A 27,306-nucleotide genomic window follows, 5' to 3' on the forward strand; every position below is an offset into this window, starting at 1 on the left:
GGAGCCGGGAGCTGGCTCGGCTTCACACGCTCCCCTCCAGCCCTACTGAACCGGGATATCCCCCATTAAACCTTGGATTGAACCCAAGCCGGCACCGAACCGAGCCGTGCGCGCTCGGGAGGGATGTAGCGATCAGCACCGCGGAGAGCGGCCGTGCCGAGCCGTGCCGGGGCCATGGCCAGCGTGCAGCAGGGCGAGAAGCAGCTCTTCGAGAAGTTCTGGCGAGGGACCTTCAAAGCCGTGGCCACGCCGCGACCCGAGAGCATCATCGTGGCCAGCATCACCGCCCGCAAACCGCTGCCCAGGTAAGGGCGTGGGGAACCCTCTGCTTGGGGGTGCTCCCTTCTGCAAAGGACTCACTTAGGGGCTGGGGGACACAGGGGTCCCTCGTGCCTGGGGCTGAGGGATCTGAACTTTCTGTTTGCCCGTCCCCAAGTGATGCTTGGGAAACTTTGGCTGTTCAGAGCCTGGAATAGGGTCAGGGGCTGGAGTATGGTTTTGGGGTGGGGGCTCAGCCCCCAGCACATGTCCCTCTGGTTCTCTGTCCCCCTCCTTCCTCAGGAGACAAAGCCCAGGCCAGCAGGGTCAGACCCACAGACTGGGAGCAGGGGGCTGCCAGTACCCACTGAGCTCTGCTGGGGTGCGCAGGGATTTTTGCGACTTCATCACAACAACACATCCTCAAATTTAGAGCATCTTTATTCTGTTGGCTGTCACAATATCAGTTAAGAGCATCTTTGCACTGTTTTTCAAAGGGGGCAAAGCTCCTTTCCATTGCTCCATGTCACCAGAGTTTGGCAAGGGCCGTGGATCAGTGCAGGGGAGGGCTGGGGGATCAGCCAGCACCAAACATCCAAGAGCCCATGGGGACCCCCACGGAGGTCACCGAATGCTTCCACATCTCCATTAGTGATCAGTCAGACTTGGAGACTGGGGAAGCTCAGCTTGGGGCACCATGGGCAGCAGTGGCTCCTACAGCATTTCCACACCTGGACTGCGATCCCAAAGGCTTCACTGCAGAACTGATCTAAGAGCAAACCCTTCGGTGCCAGCAGGGAGCAGGAAGCCCAGCACAACACTATGGTGACCATCTGTGTCCCTGTTTCCTCCCAGCTCAGAAGCTGTGGGCAGCATGGGGTTCCCACTGCAGAAGGGGATTTTCCTCCTTCTGCAGGGGTCTGTGGGGCTCATGCCTTTCAGGTCCATGCACAGCCCCAGGTCAGAGTGCAGTGCTTCCCCAGGGTACCCCGGCCCTGCAGATAAAGCCTCTTCCATCCTAATTCCCAACAAGAGCTCTGGGAGGTTTGCAGGGTTAAAGCTCCACAGAACCACATTTCATCCAGAACAAAAGAATACATTAATCCCACCCGTGCCCGGCCAGGGGCTGTGCTTGGGGGTCTGCCCTTGACTCCATAGAGCAAAGGGGATACTGAACGCTGTGGCACAGAGGGAAGAGCTGAACTCCCTCCTTTTCCATCTCCACTTTCTTCTCACCAAGTCCTTTATTTTAAGGCAGTGGGTGGTTGTTCATTATCATCATTACCCACGCACAGCCCCACAGAGCAGCCATGGGATGCTGCTTCTCCTTCCATGGGGGGCCCAGGGCTGCCACTGCCCACTGTCACCCCCTGACACCCCTGGTACCAGCCACATCCCTGCTGCCAGATGGCTGAAATGGGTCACCCCGGGCCAGCCCGGGGATTTATTTTAACCCCTAATCCCCCAGGATGTGCTGTCCTACACGTGGTTTCACTGCCCAATTTGCAATCGGCAGTGATTTCGGGGCTGGGATGGGGCTCAGCTCTGCCACCCCAACCCACAGCTCGCCCGGCACATCACAGTGGCTCCTTCATCCCCATTGCCCCACTCAGCCCCCGCGTGTCAGCACCGGGCTGTGCTGCCGGAGGGCCCCCGGCTCCACTAATCCCCCCCTTGTCCATCGGGCATCTGCTCGGCGGGGCCTGGCTGCCATCTGCTCCTTCCCGCGCCCAACGAGCCGCAGCGCTAATGAGCCCATGGCTGCGGCCCAGCGGGGGGAGCGGGCCTGGAGGAGGGAAGTGGAGGGGGGAGAAGCAAAGCCCCCGTGCTCGGGGCGCCGTCAATAGGGCAGCTTTGTCAGCCCCTGCCCTCCGGCTCCAGCTGCACGGCGGCTGCGCTCATTAGGCAGCCCGAGGGCTGCTGGGGGTGAGGGCAGAACCGGGGATGACCACAGGACCCATGGAGCCTTCCTCCTCCTCATCCTGTTCCTCTTCCCTCAGCCCCATCTCTGGCTTGATGCTGGAGCAATTCCCAATAGTAAAAGTTCATTGGTCCCCAAAGGCACTGTCTGCATCCCAGGGCACAGTGCAGCGGCACAGGGTCTTGTGGAGGATGAACCTGGGACAAAGTGAGGGGCTGTGGGGCTTCAGGACCTCATTGGGGTGAGGGGCTGCAGGAAACCACATGGGGCAAATCCCCCCGACCCCGTTCCTGACTCCGACTCAGTAATGGGAGGTATGTCCAAAAAAAATGACTTAGCCCAGCTTGGCATGGCAAGACCCTGTTTGGGGAGAGCTCTTAACACTGCACCCCTCCCTCAAGGTCTAACTAACAAATATCTGGGGCTGTGAGACTCGGGGATGTCAGTCCTGGGTGGGGTTTACCCATACATAGGGCCAGGGCTGGAGCTGAGTCCTCCTCTCCCCCTCCCTGCCCCCCTCCCTGCCCCCCTCCCTGCAGCCGGACCTTCATGCATGTTTTTCCAAAATATGAACTTTCCAAAGGCAACCTCTTCCTCAGTGAAATGAAATCATTTCGTGCATGACTGCACTTCCTTTTTCTCCTCTTTTTTCCCCTACCTTTTCTTCCCATGGCCACTGAAACCTCTCAGTCATTGCAAAGCCCGGAGCGGGGCATTAAATCCCACCTGTGCTTGGGGTTGGCACCGGGTCTGGGCACTGGGGATGGCACTTTGTGTGACCATACAGCAACTGAGGGGCAGTTGGGTGCCCCGAAGGGACACCCCAGTTTGTAACCCATTGGTGCTCAGCAGGCAGAAGGAATGGGGCTGGATGGCATAGGAGTAGTGATGGTGCACGGCGCGATGCGGTCCTGGTGCCACCAGCTCCCCTACACGGGTGAGCTGAAAGTGCTGACAAACACTGCCAGTGTAAAAATAGCATTTTTTTTTCTTTTTTTTTCACAAGTGCCTTCCGTGCTAGTGCAGCAGGGACTGCGGGGAGGGCTTCACAAGCTGGAAGTGGGAACAAATTCTGTTAAAAGAGTGAAAGGTGCTGGGGAATATGCTGGGGACCCTGCACTGTTCTTGCCCCTTTTCTAGGAACAATGGGACCGGGCTGAAATTGGTCTCTTTTGGGGCTGGATTGTGCTGAATTTGGCCTATTTTGGGGCAGAGTTGGGCTGAAAATGGTCTCTTTTGGAGCAAGATTATGCTGAAATTGGACTCTTTTGGGGCAGAAGGGCTTGTGCAGGGCATCTTGGGGCTGAAGCAGTCTGAGTCCCCAGCCTGAGGTTGGGGCTAATTGCTCTGCTGACAACCCTGTTCGACACTCCATGTTTAATTGATGTCTTTCCATTAATGAAATGAGCAGCTGGCCTGGCTCCAGGCTGGTCAGCAGGACCATGGGCACGGGGCTCAGTGCTGCTTCGCTGGGGTCACTCTGCTCACTGCCTCCGTTCCCACTTCCCATTCCTTCTCCAAAGCCCCATTTTGGCACTCAGTTTTGTCCATTGCAGAGCAGAGGACGGGTCTCACTCTGCTGCTCATGGCACAGAAGCAGCAGAGCCAGCCCCCTGCTCACCCTCCCCATCGCTCCGCTATCGATTTGCCCTGACCTCGCTTTACCATGCTCTGATTTCTTTCAATCAGGCTTTGAATGAGGCCTCTGCACCGCTCAATAGATCCAGCCCTGGGATGACCCAACTGGAGGTGCTCGGAGCACTCCTGCACCCCCCCCTGGAGCATCTGTTGGTGTTGCAGTGGCACAGGCTGCCCAGGGAGTGATGGTGGTCACTGTCCCTGGAGGTGTTCAAGGAAAGGGCAGATGTCACACTGAGCAATGTGCTCTGGAGCGATCATGAGCATTGGTTGACCTCAGTGGTCTTTCCAACCTTAATGATTCTTTGTGTGTCCCATGTCACACAACACAAGCCCAACAGTCCCAGTCTACTGCCTTTGCCCCAGACCCCAGCATCCCATCATCCACCCACAAAAGCCTTTCCCAGTCTCCTTGGTGGCTGTCCCCTCCTCGGTTCCGGCACGCTGATGGGCAGAGCGCCTGTTTGCAGAGATTGCACAGAGCAGAAATCCCTGCACTTCATCTCCAGCTGCAATTACCGAAGCCAAGTCGATGCAGTTGATGGTAATGGGATGGTAACACTGTCTGAATTTGTATTTAATGCTGATTCCAAGGGTCTATAATTTTCATCAGCACCACGCGACTTTTTATAGAACAGAAAAATGTGAGAGCAGTTAATGAGCTGTAATTCTGGAGAGCTTCTGCCTTGATTGGGACTAATTATTTTCTTTATAAAAAATAATTAACAACCCACACAACCTATGGAGTGAAAGGCATGTGGCATTAATTAAACAGCGCGGTGTTTCCAGTGCACCTTGATCTGCTGATCCCGCCACGTCCTGGGCTCGTGGATGGGCAGTGTCCACACCGTGCCAAGGGACAGCGAGGGGACAGCAGCACATCGGGACCACCCCAAGCCCAAATTCACCTCTTTCTGCAGTGCTCCAAGAGCCTGGGATGAGCCCCAGGTGGACGGGAAGCGTGTCTGTGTGCTTAGCCACGCGCTTACATAATATACAATTGTTAACAAGACTAATTCCTCTATTTTCCTGGAGGTATGCTGAGAACTAATGAATATATTTGCATAATCTTGATTTTGTTTATGAATAATTCTGGATTATCCCGACGTGAATGGCACAGGGGCTTTGCCGCTCCAGGTTGCCTTTCAGCAGAGGATAGCAAAGCGTTTTGCAAATATTAGTTCAGCCTGACAAATCCCAGCAAGCAATAAAATTATTATTACACCCAATTAAAGATGGATGTGCTGAGCAGGGGAATGACACTCTGCAGCCTCAGGGCCGGGAGCCCAAGGCCAGAGCTTCCCCTCGGGAACCTCTCGCCACTTCCCTGCCTGGGCTGGGAGTCTCTCTGGTGGGAGAGATTTGTTGCTGAGTTCCTTATTGCAAACAGAGTGGGAAGAAGCTTTGTCTGAGCACCAAAGGGAGCATTCCTACTCTGGATGGAGGACCTCCTGCCAGACCTCCCTGTGCTCCCCTCCTGCCCAACGAGCCCTGCTAAGATCCATGCTCACAGCCATCTCCCATTGCTCCCGACAACGGTGTGCTCGCAATCCGCTATTCGATTAGAAGTTAACGAGCTATGTTATTGGCAAATAAACTATTTATCTTGCTGCCATTTGCCCTGCTCGACTCATCCTGGTGCAGGGATGGGACCTGGCTGACATCGTTGTTGCCTTTCCAGGTGTGGGAACCTGCAGGGTGTTTGCCAGGGAGGGAGATTTGAGAACAGGAAAGGCACGGGGCTGTTCCTTGAGAGCAACCTCTTGGGGAGGAGGACACCCAAAGGCAAGGACCTAGTGAGGACTGGAGCTCTAAGCTATGGCGGGGACACCTGCTCCAGTGCTGCCAGCAGCAGTGCCCAGCAGGAGCTTGGGATGGAGATGGAGCCATTCCTATCTCTGTGCCCACTATCATCCCTGTTCCCAATCCTATCCTCATCCCATCCCCAACTCCCTCCCCATTCTCATCCCTTCAACCATTCCCATCCCATTCCCATCCTCATCCCCATTCTTACCTCATCCCCATCACTGTCTCCGTCCCCACTCCCATCCCATTCTCATCCTCATTCCTTTCTCATCCTTGTTTCCATCCCATCCCTATCCCTGACTCCTCCCCATCCCCAACCCGCATCCCCAATCCAATCCCATCCCCATCCTCGGGCTGTGACCGTGCAGTGTCCCCAGAGCACCTGGCACCAACCCTGCCACCAGCAGGGATGTGCCTCTGTTCTTACACAGCCATGCATAGCAAATCAGCTGCTGGAAAAACAAGGAGCCAAGCTGCTTTTTTGGCCTAGGGTATGATAAGAGAGGTTGTGAAACACTTCTGGAGGCCAAGAAGCAAAAAGGGAGCTGCTGCCACAGGGTTTGGGCTCGCAGCAGAATGCAGGGCTATGGGAGGGGGGTGAACCACAGGGGCAAAAATTGGACAAAAAACGCCTATTACGGAATTGTATTTCTTTTCCGTGCCTAAGCTGCTTCAAGAAAGCCACGCGCTTTTCTGCAGCTGGTGCCTCTGCTGATGCACAAGAAAATAGCGGAGAGAAGATTAAAATCCAACTGGCTCAGGATCCGTGCAATCAGGGAAAATATCGCGGTGATTTGCTATTATAATTTTCAGTAACAAACGGCAGGGCTCCTGCTGCACTAATAACAGTGGTCTGAACGGGGTGGGGAAGGAACCTGCCGTGGGGTGGTTTTGTGTCTGCGTTTGTGGAAAGCACTTCACAACCTCCCCCACCTCCTAATTTTGAAGAGGTATTTTTAGTGCCTATTGCAAAGGGATTTACGTAAACACATCTGCATGAGTTTTGGCGTGGAAATCTCTTTACAACCTTCTCCTTTCCCCCCTCCCTCTGCTGGGCCAAAGGAGCGGTTCAACCATTTTCTTTTTCAGTCAGTTGAGAAGAGGCAGAAAGGAAGGGAGAAAGAAAAGGGTGATTTTGCCATTGCAAAAAGCCTCCTCTGCCCAGAGTGGTGCATTTTGGGAGGAGTGTGGCACAGCCATGGTGGATGCCATCTCCTGGGGTTGGTTTCTGTGCTGCCCTCTGTCTCACTTGCTTGGCTCCTGGTGGCATCACTCACCCATTGAGCTAACGAGAGGCAGCTAGGATGAGACGTAATGACCTCAAGTGGTGGCCAGGGTAGTTCAGGTTGGATATTAGGAAGAATTTCTGCTCAGACAGAGCGGGGATGCACTGGCACAGCTGCCCAGGGAGTGGTGGGGTCACCCAACATGGAGGTGTCCCAGAACTGTGGGTGAGGGACACAGTTATGGGCATGGTGGGGTGGGCTCAGGTTGGCCTTGGGAAGTCTTTTCCAACCTTAATGGTTTCATAATTCTGTGACCCAGCACCCAACCCAAAGGTCAGCAGGAAGGCAGTTTTCCTGCTTCTCACTCCTCTAGCGATAAGGAGCTGCAGGAGAAAGACCGCCCGATGAGAGCTTTGTGGCAGGAGATGGCTTGGAGACGTGGGAGCCTGAGGACAGGGGAGGGGGCTATGTCACCCAACGTTGCATCTCGTGGTCTGATGGCATGGCATGTGCCCGTGGTGCTGAGCACCGTGATGGGGACGTGGCCACTGTTTGCTCCTGAGGCGGTGAACACCCTGTGCCTTTGCCCTGTCCTCCATGCCTCTCCCAGCTGTCATGGCCCAGCCCATGAAAGATGGCAAAAAAAATGTATGTTTATGTCTATCTATTCAATCAATGTCTATGGAGCTTAACGCAAAGGGATTACCAGCCCGTTTAGAGCGTTAGTGACTCTCAGCTTTCAGCGGGGGAGAGTATTGGGTTGAATTGAAGCCAGCCTTTGATGGGATTGGAGAATAATTATTTTCATCAATAATTACTTCCAAGCCCAGAAGAAATGGTCCCCAGTGTGTTGCAGGACAGCAGCCCTTGGTTGCCTTCAGGCTAATGTGTTTTCATGCCGGGACCTGAAATGCCATTAGTGGGGACATCACCCACTGTGCCCAGGGAGAGCCCCCATCCGCACCACTGGAGCTGCTCCAGCTTTGCACAGGTCATTAATTTGGGGACATTTTTAATGGATCCTAATGACTGAGCCTCAGAAGGCTGTTCTTAAAAGGGGTTTGGGAAACGCCACGTGCTAATTAGCTCACACAAGGAAAGCAATTAACCATGTAGCTTCCTGGATGGTTAAAAAATAACATAGATGATGGGAAAATACTGGGGGATTTTTTACAAGTGGAGTAATAGATGTTAAAGCTGGAGGGACCATTGGATCTGCCAGCATCACCTCTTGATGTCCTGGACTGGAAATACTTCCTCCAGCTTCACCCCACTGACCCCCAACACTTGTGTTTGCCTAACGTTCACCCCTAAATATTCTCTTCACAGACTGTGCTCCAAGAAATGGCTGTTGAAAAAGGTGGGATTTTTCTAGTAGCACAGGTGGAAATAGGAATGAACTCTCTTCAACGGATGCTCCCACACCGGCTCCAGCCCCCAGCATTGTGATTCTTATGTCTGGGGCAGGCAGAAAGATGTTCCCAGGGGCTGCAAGCCTCTGTCCATGACTAGCTGGGGCTGACATGCTGCTTCTCCATGGAACTGCACTTCAAACTCCCTCTTGGCACCACCCCAAGATGTGCAGCACTCCTGGCCCCAGCCCTGCAGCCCCTATGCGATGGCTGTGATGGTCTCTAAAGCCCAAATGCCTGTCTGGGCTTGGCCTTGCTGACACTTCCTTTATTTATTTGTATAATACCCTGCACAACACCAAAAATCAGATGTTCTCAGTGCCCCACTGACTCTGGTTTATGGCTTTCCATTCTTTGAAACAGATCTCTGCAGGGCTCTACCCACACGTGCTCTCTGGGGTTCTGCAGGCACCTGCACTGCTCAGGTGGTTTCCCTTTTTTTCTAGCTCTCTTATTGCTCTTTCTGTCCTCTTGCCATGCAGTGGGACACTCGGCTGCCTGCCATACTCTGCCGAGGATCGACGTCCTGAGAAGCTGAGCAGCTGTGTGTCCAAGGAGACCTCCACCACTAATGGCTGGGCAAGAGGGAAGGCAAGACGTGACCATGCTCACCACAAGTCACGCAGGTAGGGACAGGGCAACCCCAGCGTGAGGGTTCAGTGGAAGAAACATCCTCATCCCTGCTGGGTCTATGAGATCTGAGAATGGGTTCACCATGTGAACTGCCAGCATCCCGTGTGCTATGGGGCACGTAGGGGTCCCCCCATCTGTGGATCACCCTCAGTGGTTCCCTTGTGCCATGCATAGATCAGAGCAGCAGCATTGCCCTAGCTAGTATATTGCTTTGTTATCGGTTTGTTGTTATCCCCTGACAACTTGCGAAGGTAAAAACGAATGAAACTTGCTAAGCAAGGCAGCTGGGGTCTCAGCCTTTGCTGCTGATCTGGGATTAATGCCCTTCTGTTTGAAGATGCTGGAAAGAAAGAGACAGAAAGCACATTTCCTATCTTCAGATGTCAGGCTAACCGGAACAATAATCAAAAGTGTATTTTTAATTAGAATCTGATTACAATCACAGAGGAACAATTAAAGTTAGATCAGCTCAGGGAGGAGGCTTCCTCTTCAAAGACAAAAGGCTTCATCTTGGGAGCAGGAGGAGGGCTCCACACAGGCTGCCTGAGGCTGAGCACACAGCCTGGAGATTCTCCATGCCCTGGCACAGACGTGGCATGGTCTGATGATGACCTGAGATGAGGAGGAGGCCAAGATGTGCTCCTGCTTGCTGAAGCCTACATCCCACATCACTATGAGGATGGCTGCCCAACCATGAGGCCCCAGTGGTGGCTCCTTCAGCCAGTGGGACGAGCAGTGGGGAAGAGAGGCACAGACCCTGTGCTCTAGTTTCCATCGTTCACTGTCCTTTCCTTAGGGTCATCAGCCTCCATGCATTTCATATTTCCAGTCCAGTGCTCCAGATTAATTAACTGCAGCGTTTGCTTTTTGCTGAAACATGACACAGTTTAAAAAGAAATTAATTGACAGATTTTTTTTTCGAAGTTTAACAACTGTGTAAGAGATGCTTATCTAACTAAATCACCATAGCACTTCAATAAATATATATTTTTCTAATCAATTGCTATTTAACACTTGCCATGTCTTATGTCTTACTGTTAAATGCATCTGGTTGCAATAATTATTGTATGCAAATTAAATGCCAATTAATTATTTAAAACATATTTACAAAGCAGCAAAACCCATAAATCTGTCACGGAGTTGTTAACCTCAGCAAGCACATTTCAAATAACCAGCTGGCATCGCAGCCATGTACAGTGGCTGTCTCATTATATCTCCATTTAACACATGGAGGAGGCACTTAATTTCAAGTGAGGGTAATTAGAGGGTAATCAGGTGCCCTGATCTGTTGCCCCTCAGGTAGGGATGGTGGCATGCGGAGGTGAGCAACCCCACGTGAAATTGTTCCAGTGGTGCTTTTATTAATTCATCTTAAACTCTTTATTATTTTTTTTTAACCCCCTTCCTCAGCCCCTCATGTGATAGGGAACCACTGCTGGCCCGGGGGAAGAAGAAGAAGAAGAAATCCAGCCGCAAGAAGAGACGGAGGTGAGGGCGGCCATGGTGGCCTGGGTCATGCCTTATGGGGAAGCGTATTCTTGAAGCCTTTGGGGCTTGAAGGAACAAAATGGGTATAAAATAGAAATGTGTGGGGTTGGGACTCTGTTGGCCATCCTCCTGCCTTCCCCTTATGCCCAGATAGAGCTCAGCCCCATGTCTGCCCAAGCCCCATGGCCTGGTGCTAGTGGGCAGACCTGGGGATGAGTGGCTGTGCTGGTCCTGATGCCTCTCTGCTCCCCCAGGTCTCCCTCCTACAGCCCCTCACCTGTGAAGAAGAAGAAAAAGAAGAGCTCCAAGAAACGAAAAAGAAACAGGTATTTCTCCTTGGGAACGGTTGCGGCCTGCTGTGGAGGCGTGTTGGGTTCTGAAAGGCGGTTTTTAATTTCAAGAGAGTGATGAAATTTTGGAATTGCAAATATTTCGCTGTTTTCTCACAGCTGTTAAACCAATATTTGCAGAGAACAGTGGATGCCATCTCCCTTGGAAAGTTCATGTATTTATAATTTATTGAACGAAAGCAAGAAGCTACCGAAAGTGGAGAACAGGGCGAAAAGCAGCGCTTGTTTCTTACAAGAAAAGGTGGAAGGGAGGGAGGAGGAGAGAAGGAGATAGAAATGCCTTTAAAATATTTCCTTTCCAAGAAGGGATTCTTATGCTATATTATGGATGGCACCACCTGACATTTGTCCTGGGTCAGATGCTTGTCAGTTTTACACATATTGTAGCGCTCTGTGCCCCTGCAAGCTGAACTGTAGCTTATAGTTCATCCCAAAAGGCAGCGTGATCAAGCACTGAGCATTAGTGACCAATGGATGTCATTTCCAGATACCACTCAACTGCAGATCCCAGCTGGCCTTGCCTCAGGCCATCTCATGGCTCTTCTAGGCAGGACTTCAGGCCATGTCTTCTGCAGACTGTTGTGCTAGGAGCTCAAATGGGACTTCAGGCAGCGTGCGGGGGCCAGGCCTCAGTGGAAGGAAGTATCCTCCTCCATGCTGCCAGGTTTTCCAAGGGTCACCATCATGGTGGCTCCTACAGCATCCCAGGCATGTCCCAGGAGGGAAGACATGAAGCTGGTTTGGCTGTGAGCCTGCTCTGGAGTTTTGCAGAAAGGATTCCTCCTTTGACTGCTGCTTAATCTTTTGTCCAGAAGATCAGGGTCTAGACTCTCCTCAACCTCTTCAAACTCAGTGTGATGCAGCAGTAGTAGAGGAAAGCGATCCACCAGGGACAGAGGAGGTGTTTGATTCTACAGAGAATGACACGCACAGTCATTTGCAGTGTGTCAGTGACTCCCACCAGCACCAGCTGCCCCATTCCCATCTGGCTGAGGGGGAGCCAGGGCTGTCCAGCTGGTGCACCGTGTCCTTCCCAGTGCTCAGCCTAGAGATGGGCCTTACCAGATAGTTTCTAATTCAAGCTTCCAGTTCTGAAAGATGCTGTACTCAGCGTGCACCTTTGTGTCTTGCAGGTTATCTTCAAAGAAGAGAAGACACAGGTAAGAGTTGAGCAAGTGTGGGTGATCCCCTAGAAATGGTCTCCTCAGGATCTCACAAGGCTGATGTTCACCGTGCGGAGGCTGAAGTCACTTTTCTTCTGTGCCTCTTCCTGGATTCCCCTGGATTCCCCCATCCCCTGTGGGTCTCGAAACCTCATCCATGTTGGATACTTTCCGCATCTTGAGCCTTCATTTCTCTTATGGTTTCACCTGCAAACAGCATGCATCCCCCAGTAGCGGGGAAACATTCCAATTCAGTGCCTTTCCAAGTGCATACTGAGAGGACTCTCCTGATCCCACTGCATGCATCCACCTCTATGGGAAAGCATGAAGCCAGCAGGTTGGCTGATGCCATGGGGACTGTGTCTAAGCCCATGAACCAGGTTTCTCAGCAGGAACTGAGACCCCCTGTGTGGAGGCAGAAATATTCATCCCTTTAATTTTCTTACTGCATGCTTCTGGGCAGTGTAGCTCTAACAGTGATGTGTGATTGTGTGTTTTTGTTTTTTGTTTTAATCATAACAGAAATCTCCAAATTAATTAGCCATTTCTTATTTAGTTCCTCGAGTCCCAAAAGTAAGAGAAAGGAAGAAAGAAAACACAAAAAACAGTAAGTAGTGATTCTCAATATTCCCTGCCCTGCCAGCTGTGAGCAGACAGTCCAGCTCTTCTGATGAAGGCAGTGTGAGACCCAGCTCTGCAGAACACAATGGCATGCCCTCGTTGGGAGGGGCTTTAGCTCTTGTTTGCTGCTTTCTGAGGTTACATAGGAACTACTCGTGATATATGATAAAACCAAAGATCCAAATGGGAGTAGAAAGCAATGGGGGCTGAGGAAAAGAAGGTTTAGAGATGATGGAGACTGTTTTAATCTGGAGCAGAGGTCCCCATCTGCTCTGGTGGTGCATAAGACAAGCACAATATTTATCTTACGGGGAAGGCAGGAGCATGGTACAAAACATGATTCTTTGGGGCCAAGAGGAGAGCCTGTAGGACTTCCATTTTTTCACTTACCTCTCAATTTTCTCCTGGGAGTTGCAGCTAGTGGCTTCTCACCTGCTTTCAGAGCACAGAAGGAGCTCTGGGGCTGAAGCCTGGGCACCAAACCCCTGGCCAGCTCTGCTGGGACTCAGCATACCCTGTTAGAGAAGAGGATGAGCTAGCAGACACGGATTTGCTGTCTGGTGTTAGTGGGACCTGCCCTGTAATTCTTCCCAACACAACCTTTACTCTTAGGAAGAGGAGAGAAGGACAAGAACCCCTAGCACTGCTAGTGTCACCTTGCTGCCCATTGGGACAGTATGAATCCATGAGGTGCAGAATGTGCTGTGCTGCCTCCATGGCCACCTCTCTGCACTCACCATTTTCTTCCCTCAAACTGAGCTGTTGTGTGACCAGAAATCTTATAGATCATTGGTAAAGCTGGAGCTTTCTTCATTATCTGTAGAAAAAGGCATCTTCCAAACACAACAGTGTTGGCCAATCTGAGTCAGCCTAGCAGTGTGGTTAGAGCAAAAATTGGATGCAGAAGTGCACTAACCAAGGGGAATGAGAGCTTCTGGGATTGCTCTTTGGGGATAAACCACCCAGGGCTACTTAGTCCTCATCTTTCAACTCAGATATCAGAACTGAGTCACTTCTGGTTTCTGCAAGCCTCCCCATTGCTCCCAGGTGTGGATCAGAGAGATCCCATGAACCAACCTGAATGAGGATTTCTCTGATCCTTGGGTTGAACAGCTTGTTATCTAAACCACATGGGACCAGCTTGTTCTTCCTGAACACAGGTTAAAACTGGAGGGTCTGATGCAGAAGGTGAAGAGAAAGCATGGGGGGGCAAGTTGAAACAGTCAGTGTTGCTGACTTCAGCTGTACGCAAGGGGGGAACCTCCCCAAATGTGAAATGCTGGAAGTACAGTCATAGTGTATAAAAAGCATCAGAGAAAACAGCCAAGTGGAGTTCAAACAATTGCCCTAGTTGTTGCCCTTGTTGTTTTAGAGGAGATGCAGTTCTCAAGCAATTGGTTCACTGATTTCTTATGGTGCCAAATTGCTAAATGCTGTCCAGGAAGGTATGTTAGTGGTGTCAGTGACTGGTACAGTGTGGCTGTGAAACCAGATTGTTCCCGTCAGCTAACCCATCATCAGCTTTGTGTGCTGGCACAGCAATGCCAGCCTGAGCAGATGGTTACACACCAGACCCAAAATAGCTGCTGTGGTGGGCACTGGGCATGACAAGAAGGAATAAGCACGGAAGGCTTCAGAGCCTGCCACTCACATAGCCCTGCTCCCTGTGTGCAGGATTCGGGCTTTTGGCAAGGACAAGCCCAGCCCTTCAGTAACAGGACCTGGTAATCCATCAGTAACAACCTGAATGGAGCAAGGGGAAGAGCAGCAGGACAATGAACCTGTGTCTGTGTGCAGTTTGCTGGTCCCTGTCCTGTATGATGGAGAGCCTGGGAAGGCTTGAGCTTGGCAACAGGCTGCCTGCCCAGACAGACGATGCTGCCCAAATAAGGCTTAGCATGGGTTGTCAGGGTGGGCTGCAGGATGAAGGGGGAGTGGGTGACATAGCTCTTTAGGATCTTGAAAGCAGAAAGGATCAGTGCTGCCTGCTGCGCTCCTGTGCACTAGTTCATAGATCTTCTTCCAGCAGGCCACAGAGGCAACCTAACAGCTTGTAAATGCTGGCATAGATCTCAGTAAGATGACATGCCTTGATGTCAGGGAGCTGTGAAGGGATGGAGAGTTTTTCATGCCTTTGTGTCCTTCGCAGTGCTTCACGCACCAAGTTCTTTGGTTTAAAATGCAGATCTTGTTTCTGATACAAGTACCGTTGACTTCGGCCTCCCAGCTGCTGGCTCCCACAGCCCCCAGTCTGCTGCCTAACCATGGTTTCTTCTCTGCTTCCCAAAGCTCTCGTGGGCGTGCTCGGAAAGCTCACCGCCACCGCCGCTGCCACTCTCGCTCAGAGAGCTCCGACTCCTACTCACCGAGCTGCCGGAGCAGGTAATGTCACCTCGCTGGGCTGGCTGTCCTGCAGCACTGCCTGTGGCTCAGGGGGGTGACTGCAACAGCTTGTGTGCCTCTCTGGGAAGAGCCACGTCCCACTTTGGCAGTTGGGTGTTGAGCTTGTTGTGGTCGTGCCATAAAGCAGAGGGTTTGGGCTCAAGAAGCAGTGGGTGCATCTTCTCAGCCCAGCAGTCACTTCTAATCCCCGTGGCTGATGATCAGCCAATGACAGCTGATTTCAGCCCAGTCTGCCTTCCCCAGCCCAGGGCTCTGTACTGCTGATGTCCCAGGAAAGCTTCAAGCTCATTCTTAGCAATGGAAATGTGTTTGCCAATGGCATCCTATAGCCACTGTCTTTGACCTGATTAAAAACTCTTTCCTGTAGATGACAGATGCATCCCGAGGCCAGCTGAGTGGATGCTGGTGCTAGACCCGCATCACTGCAATAGCAAATTGCATAACTGTGCACATCGTGAGTTTGTTACACCATGTATGAACAGACCACCCCCTCTCTCCCACTCCACTCCTTCTAACGAGTGAGAATCTTCTCACGGGAACCTGGTGATCAGTGCAGGGTGGAACACAACCAGTAATAGGTGGGAAGTTCATGCAAGAGCAGAGTGTCTTCTTGCCATAGGGACATTCAAGGCTTTGTGGAAGGACAATTCGCTGTGAGCCACCATGAAATCACAAATTGGAGCTGAAACCTGAGGTTTAAGACCCAAAACCCCACCACACATCTCCCGGGTGCAAACCAAAATGTTTTTAAAGCAGGGAAGCAAAATATTCCCGTTCTCTCTGCCCTGACTCTGCAGAGAAGACAAAGGCTTGCGTGCGGCTGCTGGTGGGCACTGCTGCAATACTGAGGATAACGATTTGTTTCTCCATGTTTCCTGGAGGCACAGAGCCAGGTCTCGGGAGGAAGGGCGTAAAGCACGGCGGAGACGCTCCCGGCACCATTCAAAAGTCACAGCAAAGAGAAGCTCCTCTGCAGAGGTTCAGGCCAGCCAAACCCTCCCCCTGCACAGCTTCCTGTCTCCTAAGGAAGTCGTAAGTATTACGCACTGTGCTTCTTTGCTTGAAGTAACCATAGGAATATGGGCGAGAAGTCCGACATGAAATTTTTATAACTCAATTATAGCGATGTTAGACACAAATTGGTTAAAACGGTGTTATTTATTAATGGTGCTGCTCTCCAGATGTATTTAAAGACATTCCTTCCTTCAGCACTTTCTCTTCAAGAGTGGTGTTGGAGTGGGGAAAGATTTGCCGAGTCTCTAGCCTCTGAATAATGAATTGAGGACACTTAATGTAAAAAAGAAAAGAAAAAAGTGGCCTTCAGCACTGATATTTCACAGAGATGTGTTTGTTATGCAGTCTTTGCTCAGCTGAATGTGAACTTAATTCATCAGTCTCCATGTCCGAAAGTTTAGTCCTCCAGGGGTAAAAAGGGGAATCAGACATATATGAAAGAAATATTTACATTTAATGAGTTGGTGGTTATTGGCAGGGGATGTTTTCTATTGGGATCCTTCTAAGATCGCTGTTGCTCTGGACTGACAAGCCCAGGGGCCAACTCGAGAGCTTGTGAGCAGCTCTCACTGATGCTAATGGGAACTGCATGTGCAGCCGAGGGTAAAGTCAGTCTCAGTGCCTTGGGATGTTTTTCCATATACATGGAAAGAGATGATACAATACATGCCTTAGAACAGAGGGAGCAAAAATGGAGAGAAATATTAGATAACGACTGATACAAAATCTTTGTTTTCCATGGCACATTTCCCCCTTGTTTCCAGTAGCTGCCAAGCAGAGGTGTGATGCTCTTTGATCAGTGTCAGTATCTGATGGGTATTCTGGAGAGGGGCAGTGCTACATAAGGACTCAAGGTTGTACAGAATCTGGTGCTCATGTGTGGACATGGAATGCTACCAGTGGCAACCTCCGAGCCCTGAAGTAGTACACACTGGGGAACTGACTTTCTCCTCTTACACCCAGCCCTCAACTGGACATAGCTCAGCCATACCTCGGGTAGGGGAGATAGTACTGCAAGAGGAGGCACTTTCTTTGCTCACCTGCACAGCTGTCATTTCAGTCACAATACCCTGAGATCATAGATGGATCCAGTCAGGCACAAGCTGTCTCCCAGAGTCACAGACGTGCGTATTTACTCCTGTCGTGTACACCTACTGAGTGTGTAGTGCACAAGTGAGTCATTGCTTGTAAAGCCATACAAGGCAGTGCTTGAGTAGTAGAACCTGCACTCTGTGCTTACCCTTCGCACATGCAAAGAAAGAACAACAAACTGCAAAGCTTTCATTGCCACTGGCCCAGGGTGTTACCCTGCATCAGCTGTGCAAGGTCGGGGTGAGTTAATAACACAGGGAAACCAATGACAAAGAGACCTTTACTCCGTAGACCTCTGGCATCCTCTCTCTTCCCAGAAAGAAGTACACTCTCTTGGGACATCGTTCAAGAACCCATTTACGCACTTGTTTAAATTGAAGCCCCTGGCGAAGTGCTGAATAAGGTCTTTAAATATCATGTGCTCAGAACCAGCAGGGAAAACTGGAATGGGAACTTTCAGTCTCGTCTGCTAATGCCTTTATGTCCTCTGTCACACCTACTGCCCTCCCCCCTGGCCTGGGCTTCCACCCCAAACCCTCCCGACCTGGGGAGATTCACCATGATATCTCCAAAGGAAAGTGATGGTCCGGGGTGGGCTCCGACACACAGAAGAGACCCAGGCAGACAATACACTAACTTCCTCGAGGTAATGCTACAGCATTTCCAAATCTTTTTTTTTTTCTTCAATTATTTATTTTTAAGCCAGATCTTGCTCTATTTTCTTCTGAAAAATAGTAGCATTCCGTGGTAAAATTTGCCTCCATGCATTCTGTCCCTTCTTTTCTAACGGAATGACAGCATCCCACTTGGTTTAGCTGCAATTTGAGGGATGAAGCACAAAACAGAGCACCCTGTCCATGCATCCACCTTACTGCTTCCTCCCCTCTCGCCTTTATGAGCAAGTTAGTGCTTGCATGAGCATGCACACATGCAAAAACACCCCCACAGCTCCCTGCTACTTTTGAGCAACGAATTTCCAAGCTTCACACACTTGTTTTTTTTCCTTTAATCACACGCAGTCACATTAGGCACCTGTTGAGAAAGAGGACTGTAAGGCTGTGCCTCAGCATGCAGAGGAACTGGTAATATGCTGCTGCTGGATCTGTACATTAACAGCAGCCCCCTGTCCTGCTGCAGACACCATTCCACACTGGTACAGATGTAATCCATGCCCTTGTGCTTCTGGTTGAGCAGAGCAATATAAATACCTGCAGGGTGTGAGCTTAATTGCCTTTTGTTGTACCTGATGAAGATAACTGCGCACCGCATCTACCTTCCCTGCCAGCTCCTTCGCTTTCACTGCAACTCATTTACAGAGTCAAAATTAACACGGGCTTGACCCAGATTTTCAGGGAGGCTCAGTGGGGTCTGGTTATTCACAGCAGCATTGCTTGTGCTGGTGTGCCTGCAGAAAGGTATGGGTGGGACAACACGGTGCAGGGATGGGGACAGTGTGTGCAGGGGGGCTGGGGGAGGCTGATAGCACGCCTGCAAACTGCATTGCTCTTGCCCTTTGTTTTCCAGCCTGGGTTGAGGTTTCTGTAGGAAAAGCTGCTCTTTTAACTGCTGCACGCCTGCCGTGTTTCTGATGACAAACAGGGCCCTTAAAGAGCTGAAAGGCAAAGCCTTCCCCAGACATGAAAGCCTCTCTCTTTTGGTGTTCCTCTCAGCCAGAGGACTGGTCTTACCCCTGCTTATCGCCTGATAAATTTGCAGCTGTGCTCAAGCAGAGGCAGGAGAGCATGCAGTCATGGGGGGACAAAGCAGTGCCCCAGGTACCCAAAGGAGGCAACATGAGGCAAACCCTTACCCCAGAGCTGTGCCGGACCAGCCCAGACTGAGCCGGATGAGCTCACTCCGGTGGGCTGAAAGGAGTTTTGCACCAGTGTCAGCTCAGGCAGAGGGTTAGCAGAGCTGAGCCCATCTCCCTGGCCAAGGGCAGCCCCCTGGGCCCCACTCCCTACAAGGCAGCAGGTGCTGTGGTGGCAGCTGTCCGCCGGCCTCGCGGGGAGCAGGGGTCGCTGCCGCAAGCTTTGTGTGCCTTTCATCGGTACAATGCGCAGACAGACAGAGGGAGGGAGACATTATGCGCTTCTGAAAAAGAAATTAACTCTTGTTTTGCAACTCATTTCAAAGCAGAGAAAAAGACCCAAGAAAAAACCCTCTGGCGATGAGTGAGGCTGTGCCACGCTGCTCATTGATGGGCCTCGGTCCCCTTATGGCTGAGAAGATTTATAGTCCTGTCTCTCCTCGAGGCTGTTTGAAGCACAGTAAATGAACTCGTTCAGTTTAATTGGAAGACGAGTAGTGATTGTATTGTTGTAAGCCATTAGGCTGCACTGCCTCTTGATCTAGGAACACACTCAGCATTACATTCTGGAGCATGAGGGCCTCGTTTCTGCTCGTCCCTTCATCTTGCTTAAATGATGATTTGAAACAAACGAAAAAGACACCCAAACAATAAATATATATCTTGGGTTCTCTTGAGAGTGGCAGTATGTCTCACACTGAAAGCTGGAGGGAGCACAGTTCATTGAGATTATTTAATTACTTATTAGAGGGGGAGGGGGGGGGGGGAAATGCCAAATGTTCACACGGAGACAATTAGATTCACAAAAGACCAGACTCTTTTAAGACACCCTAGAAAAATAAAAAGCCATTAGAATTCAGCTGAACTCTGCAGCGTCTTCGCATGCAGATTGTGGTTCCCATTTTGTGTGGCAGGAAAGTGGAACCAGAGGAAAGCCAAGGCCATCACATGGGGGAATTCGCCTCGGCCCAATGCCTCAGTGCTTGTCCTGCCTCCTACCACGGGACAGAAACCCCAGGCCAGGCCTTCCAGCCCTCCTAAGGACGTATTCCACTTCCATCCACGTGTTACCTCTTCCCAGAGTGCTGCTACCACAGCGGTGGAGCTGCAGAGTGGCACTGGGGGATCATTGGGTAGATTTTGGGATGAACTGACAGCAGTTGATACTTCAGTGCAAGCAAAGCAAGAGCATCCTAGGTTCCAGGGGTAGAAGTGACAAGAAATGAGTGGATTTCTTGGCTGGGAAGAGCTAAAGGCTGTTTGATTTGGACTGGGAAGGAGCAGAGGTGAGGGAAATGCACATACCCAGCCCCAGCCTCCCACCTCTGTAGCCAGGGAGTACTTCACGTGGTGTTTTTATGCCCGTAAAAGAAATGTTGCCAAAGGCTGGCAGCCTCTTGGTTAAGGTTCAGGTATTATGCAAGCCATGATCTTTAGAAGAAACCCGATGCCATGTTTGAAAGCACAGCCTTGTATTTTATGGGAGGTGTTTGGGGAGAGAGCAGTGGTTCTGATGGAGCAGGCCACATCCCTCATGTCTTTGGGTGCAAAACAGTTGGACCCCTGGCTCTCATACACTCCATTGACATCTCTGGAGTAAATTTTGGCTGGAATAAAGAGCTGGCAGAGAAGTGGAAAAGAGCACTGCCTGTGAGCATATACATGCGTCTGTGCTGCAAGCCCTGGGGCCTGGAGGAGCCCACAGAGGGTGCAGATGTGCCATGTTTGTCTCTAATGCTCCCCATTGCAAGGGCAGGTACTAGCACTTGTGTAACTTCGCTGACCAGTGTTGGACTGGCTCTAGTAGATGCCAGTAGAGATAAAATTAAAGATATAGGATGTTCAGATGATGTAAATCCTCTGGTGGTGCACAGGGTCCCAGCTGACAGCTCCAACCAAGGCAACCAGCATGGCCATAGGGTCCTTGCTGACCCATCAACTTCAGCAGCCCACCAGAATGATCATCCCCTTCCCGTAGGTCTCCAGTACAGCCAAAGTGGGGAAATGTTGTTTTCCCCTTGACTTTATTTTTGACTTCTTCGCTCGAGTTCCTTTTGCCACTTCCATGTACCCGTGGGCTACTGTGAAAGCCAAGGGCATTGAGCGCAAGCCACGATTTTCCAGCACAAGCCATCAGCCCCCAGGAGCTGGCTGGGCAGCCTAATGTAAAGCAGAAGGAAACAAAAATAAGGAATAATAAGTGAGAGAAGCGAGCAGACAAAAAGCAGTTGTGACATTTACATAGCAGAGTCAAGTGAACAGTTGGCAGTGTGGATTGAAGAGAGGGTTTATGTTTTTTTCATGTAATTTGAGACTCTAATGATGGACTTATGTTGCCCGCTCTTCCTTTTTTCTTACACCTTACCTACTAAAGGAGGAGTTCTTGATGGGTAAGTGGATGCTATCCGCAAGACACCAGGGAATTTATTAGAGGTCACTTGAGCGCATTAGCTATACCTTCTTCAGGGGGAAAAAAGCACACAGAGAAGTGTCTGTATACCTTTTATTTCCAGAGGGTTTTTTCTTTTTTCCCCTTCTCCTTTTTTTTTTTTTCTTTTTTCTTTTCTTTTTTTCCCTTTTCAGTTTTTATTTTCAAAGTGCTAAGCTTGTTTATTTGCCAGTTTGTACTCTGGACAGAAACCCTTCGTTTGATTTGGTTTGGTTTTTCTTTACTTACTTTTGTGACATTCATTCAAAAATTCACTTATTTAAGAATCTGTTTTGGTTTTGTTTTCTTTCCAAGGATTATACAGTTGTTGTTTTTTAATATATATATACATATTCCCGTTTCCTTTTTTCTTTTTTTTTTTCACGTCCCCATTTTAGGTTAAATAAGGGCTTTTTCCTCTGTTTCCCCTTTTTTATTTAGTTAGCCAGTTACTTTGATTCTTTGGTTGCCCGTTTACTTTGTTGAACTCTTTTGTTTAACATGGATCGCATGCTGATACTCTTTGCATGATCTCTAGACCTTCCCGTTATCATAGCAGGGGGAAAAGAAGTTTCTTCTTACTGTGGATTTCTTTCAGGGATATGTGCTTTTGTTTTCTTCTCTTTCTTCTTTTTCTTTCTTTCTTTCTTACTTTGTTTCTTTCCTTTCCTTTTGTTTCAGTGCATCATGATGGTAAAATTTCTGGGTTTATTTAAAACATAAAATAAAAGCAAAGTAAAACCAAGAGCAACCCTCCTCAATAAAACGTTCAAACAATGCCAAATGGCTTTTTTGCTTTCAGATCTCTCAGTCAGGGTCTTCTGCTGACCTCTTTACCAAAACAGACAGCCCGCGTGGCCACCTAGACAGCCAGAACGGAGAGTGTCATGAATATGACTCAGGAAACGACACTTCTTCCCCTCCTTCCACTCAAACAAGCTCATCCAGGTCAAAGGACAGCCAGGAGAAACGAAGTGTAGCCCACGATGGCTTTGGCCATGCCTTCTCATCTGGGAAGCCCAAAGTGGCCAATGGTGATAACAGCTCTGATTCAGGAAATTCCTTCACCAGTTGCTTTTCCCAGACCAAGGCAACTGCTTCGGAGAATCTGTCTCCAGATGCCCAGGGACAAGACCAAAGGTCAGTGATTATCAATAGCTGCTTCTGGTATTTGTTGCTCTGTACCTCCTGCCTGCATGCCCAATGCACTGGTGAGATGGCAGGGAGGTTTTTGTGGTCTGGAGGCAGTTAGATCTCAATCAGACCTTGCCTGTCCGGAGTCCAAAGCCCACAGTGAGCAAAGCCCATAGTGAGCCTGAGGAAGAAGATGAAAACCCAGCCACAGGTCATCATCTGGAGAAAGGAGTAGGTGCCAGCTCCATCTCCACCTCCCTTTCCTGGGGATGTGCCAAGTGGTGGTGGGGATGAAGGAGCAGAAGCATGGCAGCTGGTATCCAAGGCTGTGCCAGGGCAGTGATGCTTGGGAGTAAATCCAACCCAGGTCTTAAATGCCAGAAGTTAGAGCCAGGGGAGCTGGTATTAGGAAGAACAAGTCCTGAATTTTCAGTTCAAGGGTAACATGTTGAGGCTGAATGTACTTCTCATGTTGTGAGTCCAGTGGGATAACTCTGCCTTCACATGGGTGGAGCTGGGATTGCAGCTGGTCCTCGCTGTTGGGAAGCTGACTGCAGCTCACAGCTATGGCTCTTCTGGAAGCGGAGAGGCTCCCACAGCCCAGCCCAAAGGCAATAGGACATACCTGCTCGCTCTGCTCCAGGAGCAGAGCCCTGCCACGCTTTCCTTGCTCCTCACCCCCAACCCCAGAGCCTGCAGGGCATGGGGGAGAGCTGCTAACCGCCCAAATATACATTTGCAGAGGATGCCTGTCCTCATGTCTCAGCTGCTCGGAGGAGAAGAAGCGCAGTGTCCCCCCATCACCAGCCCGCAGCTCGCCCATCAGGCCGTGCTCCCGCAGCGAGTCGTGCAGCAGCACGGGCCGGTCCTCCCCAGGCTCCAGCCGCTCCCGCTCCTCACCCCGCAGGGCCTCCCCCAGGTATTCCAGCAGCAGGTCCTGCTCTTCAGGGAAGAGGTAAGGCCAGCACAAATGGCTCTCTCTGTCACTCTGGGCAACCTCTGGCTCTTGCAGGCTGGCAGACTCCTCAGGGAGGGGAGTGAGAGTTTGTGTGGATGCCCTTGAAATATGGAGCATCTCTTCCCACAGTGAGCCTAGCTGAGGGGAAGTCTTGTATAACCTTACCCCCCAGCATCTTTAACTCTTATGTTTCTTCCCTAGCCCCAGGTCTTCTTCACGGTCCCCCAGCTATTCCTCCAAATCCTGCAAGAAAAGCCCTGGAAGCAGGAGCTCAAAGTCTCGTCGGAGCCCCAGTTACTCCCACTACAGCCCTACGAGGTATGACTGTCTCTACATTGGTATTTGCTGCCTCATGCTTTTCCATTGCCTCCATCACTTGCTTGTACTCCAGCCTGCTTTCTGGTTCCTTCTGCCAGCTCCAAACTGCCCCCCCAGCTTCTGGAGTTGGAGGGAGCAGGGAAACATGGAGCAAGGCATATGTCCATGTGTTACACTGACCTACAGTCCAGCAGAAATATCTTCCCGTTTATTGCCTCAGCGCAATCAGTGCAGCAGGGAAAGGTGCTCTGCTCTTCCAAGCTGCAGCTCTGCTGAAGAACAGGCCCTGAGATGTGTCCCTGCTGCATGGGAAGGTGCCAGGTACCCTCATGCTGGCACTCACACAGCCACGCATGGGAAACACAGCCCAGGTGCTCCACCCCCTGTAGAAAACACGCATCTCACAGCTCAGCCCTACAAATGCCTTTGGGCAGTATTTTCTGGTAACATCTCTTCTGCTGAGTACACTGTGAACATTTGGCACCCTTAAAATGTTATATTCGCAGGGCCTGATTCTGCAAGCTGTGACAGACCCTGCTCTGGTGCTGGAGAACACTTCCTGCACGCAAGGATCAGGTCCTTGACCCGTATAACGTACTGCTTTGCAGATGGCACTGAGCAGGGAACGGGGTGTATGAAGTCATCTACCCTCCACAGCAGGGCCTGTGCTGACGTGCACAGGGATTTAACAAAAGAGAGAACCATAGCAACCCCAGCACTCCTTCTGGTGAGCAGTGCACAGCCCTGCAGAGCTACCTGGGGCCCTCTGCACATGTGGGGCCTGCTGGCAGGGCGGTGCTCGCCTGCTCTTGTAGCACAGCCAGCAACAGCAGCTTTAGCAGCGCTGTGGAAATACCAAATGCATCCACAGAGGGATGGGGAAAACATTTAGCTGTGCAATGCAGGGCTGCTGGGAGATGCTGCTGAAACCTCCAAGCAGCCCACAGTTTCTAGGTGTCCACCTGTCAGGTCAGGTGAGCATCCCACTGTCCAGCGAAGGGCAAGACCGATGCCACCAAGATGCTGAGCACTCATCTGGCTCATTGCCTTCAGGCTCAAACCCCACCCTGTCAAATTCTGCACCTGCAAAAGCCCAGCAGTGATGATTTTCTGATCTGGCCCTTCCCTAGGGACCGTGAGCGAGAGCACAAGCACAGCTCCAGTGAGAAGGAGTCGCACCGGCAGCGGGACCGGCAGCGCCGGCGCTCCTACTCACCCCTGAGGAAGCGCAGGAGGGACTCCCCCAGCCACCTGGAGGCCCGGCGCATCACCAGGTACGGACACACATCACACCTGGGGCACCCGGGCTGCCCCCTGTCCCCAGGCCTCCCTGCTGCTTCAGGAGTACAGTGGTTTCCCTGAGCCTAACTCTGCCTCCCCTCCAGCCTGGGGATCTGCAGCTAGTGGCAGAAGGAGGATGCGGGGTTACAACCACGGAAGAAAAAAGGCAGATAAATCAGAGCAGGGACTCACCCCCCACCCCCCGTCAAGGACAAGGTGCAGCAGTATTGCATCACCCTCTCCCATGCTATAGACAGTCAAATTTGACTCTAATTCTCAAGCTTTTGGGGAAAACATCAGCCAGAGCCTCAGACTTGGTGTCTGGCGACCATGGGGGTGGTTGGCTGGAATCCCAATGCCTGCTAGCTACCTGCTGTCTTCCTTTTAAATAAAACCAGACAAATCAGAGAGGCATCGCGCAGAATAAACAACGTATTTCAAACATCTTGGCAATAGATCTATACTTGGTAATCCCGCGTATCTGTCCACACAGCGCCCGCAAACGCCCCATCCCCTACTACCGACCCAGCCCATCCTCATCCAGCAGCGCCAGCAGCTATTCCTCCTGGTACAGCAGCCTCAGCCGCTCCCCGAGCCGGAGCCGGAGCTACTCCAGCCACCGGACGAGCCGCAGCCGCAGCTGGAGCAGCAGCAGTGCAGAGGGCAGGAGCCGCAGCAGGAGCTCAGGCCCCAGGAGCAGCCGCAGCCGGAGCAGGAGCTATGACTCAGGAGGCAGCTCCGACAGCCTGCGTCGCTAGGGAGTGCCGCCGGCATCACCGAATTCCTTGCGTTCTCCGCATCCTTCCCACCTACTTGGCCATCGATCGCAATCATCCCCGATACTGATGCGACAGCAGCACCGGGTCCCCTTTTCTCATTGCAGATGGAGTAAGAGCCCTCGTGCTCCTGGAACAGCCCCTTCGCTGCCTTGTGGGGACGGTGGGTCCGTGCCGGCTCCCCCAGCCAGAGCTGGGGCTGAAAGAGGGGCCAGCGCCCTACAGAGGCTCTCCAGACCCTACAGGGTCCATCCTCCCGATATCCCCATCTCCCCATTGCTGCCACTCTCCAGCAGCTGCCAGCTGCTCCAAAGGAAGAAGTTTGTCCCTTTGCTCTTCTCTTATCAAAGCAGGAGCCAGTGAATTAATTGCCTCCGGAGGAAGAGACATATTTAAGGAAGGCATTTGCTGGGAAACTTTGGTGATGAGTGGACGTGACCTGTCCTCCCCAAGGCAAATATCAGGTCCGTGATATTGGATCTCTCCTCCAGAGTTTCTGCCCACTCTGCAGCAGGTCTCTGCCTTGAGTGTATTTATTTATTGCCATACACCCAACTCTGCTATAAATAGAAGGCTAGAAATCCCTCCTGACATTAATTTCTGGGGAGAAAAAAGGCTATTCTGTCTTTTTCTCCCACCCTTTCCTAACAAGGTGTTACACATTCACCTTTCACCTGGCTGTTTTATTCCCCTCCAGCAGCGTGAACGCTGGTGCTACAGCACACATAGGAGTGGGGAATCAGTGCCACAGTGGGAGCTGGGCTGCATGGCTCACCCCTGCCCCCCCCCCATTGCCTGTTTTTTTTTCCCAGGAGCCGGGAGAGCCTGCCTGCTTGGGCGGCCCTGCGGTTTTGTCTCCCTGCCAGGCTTGCCAGCCCAGCTGCCTGCGCAATTACTGTGTTTTGCAGAGCAACAAAGGCTTCTCCTAGCACGGTGCTGAGGATTTTCTTTCTCTTACAACACCTGGGTGCTTAGAGACGCTAATTTAGCTCTAAGACTTCCCTCCCTCCCTTTTTCCATTCCCCTCCCCTTCCATCCTGCCTGATCATTTACAAGTTCGGGCTTAATGAGTCAAGGAGGTGTGTCATTTAAGTGTCACAGGAAAGGGCTAAGGGGAGCCAGCATCTGCCCGAGGGGGAGAGGGGTAGAAGGAAAGGTGAAGGCACAGCCAGGGAGTTACTCCTGATCCCCTCTCCTACTGGCAGCAGGTAAAGCAGTGAGCAGAGGAAGGTCAAACACAACCTGGATGATTGCCTTATCAAGTATAAAAATATGTTATCAGTTGGAAAACGCAGCAGGAAGTAGGTTACACTTCTACGAGGCTGGGGCAAGGGGAAATTTGATAACAGGGGCCCTTTTTCCCCTGTCTCCTTCTCACTGCAAACCCCTCGGGCTGTGGTTGAGGATTACAGATGAGGTGTTCCTGCAGCGGGTGCTGCTGCCATCCCCCTGCCCCAGCCCTGCAGCAGCCCCTGGCTCCTCTGGTGGGGAGCACCCTTCTTGTAAAGGGCTGAGAACCTCATGCTTCTTCCTTAGAGAGTCCCTCCCAGTTTGGCCTTCAGTTGCTCTGCAGTGC

At 51.3% G+C, this 27,306-nt stretch overlaps 1 protein-coding gene across 2 annotated transcripts; it reads left to right on the forward strand.

Annotated features, from left to right (window-relative positions):
- Window positions 1-25,712, forward strand: SRRM4 (serine/arginine repetitive matrix 4). 2 transcript variants are annotated; one of them, XM_065738652.1, is made up of 13 exons: window positions 1-305; window positions 8,744-8,887; window positions 10,305-10,382; window positions 10,637-10,708; window positions 11,866-11,892; window positions 12,452-12,502; window positions 14,806-14,898; window positions 15,801-15,951; window positions 22,066-22,403; window positions 23,140-23,352; window positions 23,557-23,673; window positions 24,804-24,947; window positions 25,448-25,712. In XM_065738652.1, the coding sequence occupies exons 1-13, from the start codon at window positions 175-177 to the stop codon at window positions 25,710-25,712; spliced, it is 1,824 nt and encodes a 607-aa protein (XP_065594724.1). In that variant the 5' UTR covers window positions 1-174. The 2 variants fall into 2 exon arrangements, with proteins under 2 accessions (XP_065594724.1, XP_065594725.1); XM_065738653.1 differs by having other exon boundaries at window positions 15,807-15,951.
- Window positions 25,713-27,306: the final 1,594 nt, after the last annotated feature.

Source organism: Cyrtonyx montezumae, unplaced genomic scaffold (genome assembly GCF_038088225.1).
Source record: "Cyrtonyx montezumae isolate F1298 unplaced genomic scaffold, pur_monq_1.0 scaffold_23, whole genome shotgun sequence".
Lineage (NCBI taxonomy): Eukaryota > Metazoa > Chordata > Aves > Galliformes > Odontophoridae > Cyrtonyx > Cyrtonyx montezumae.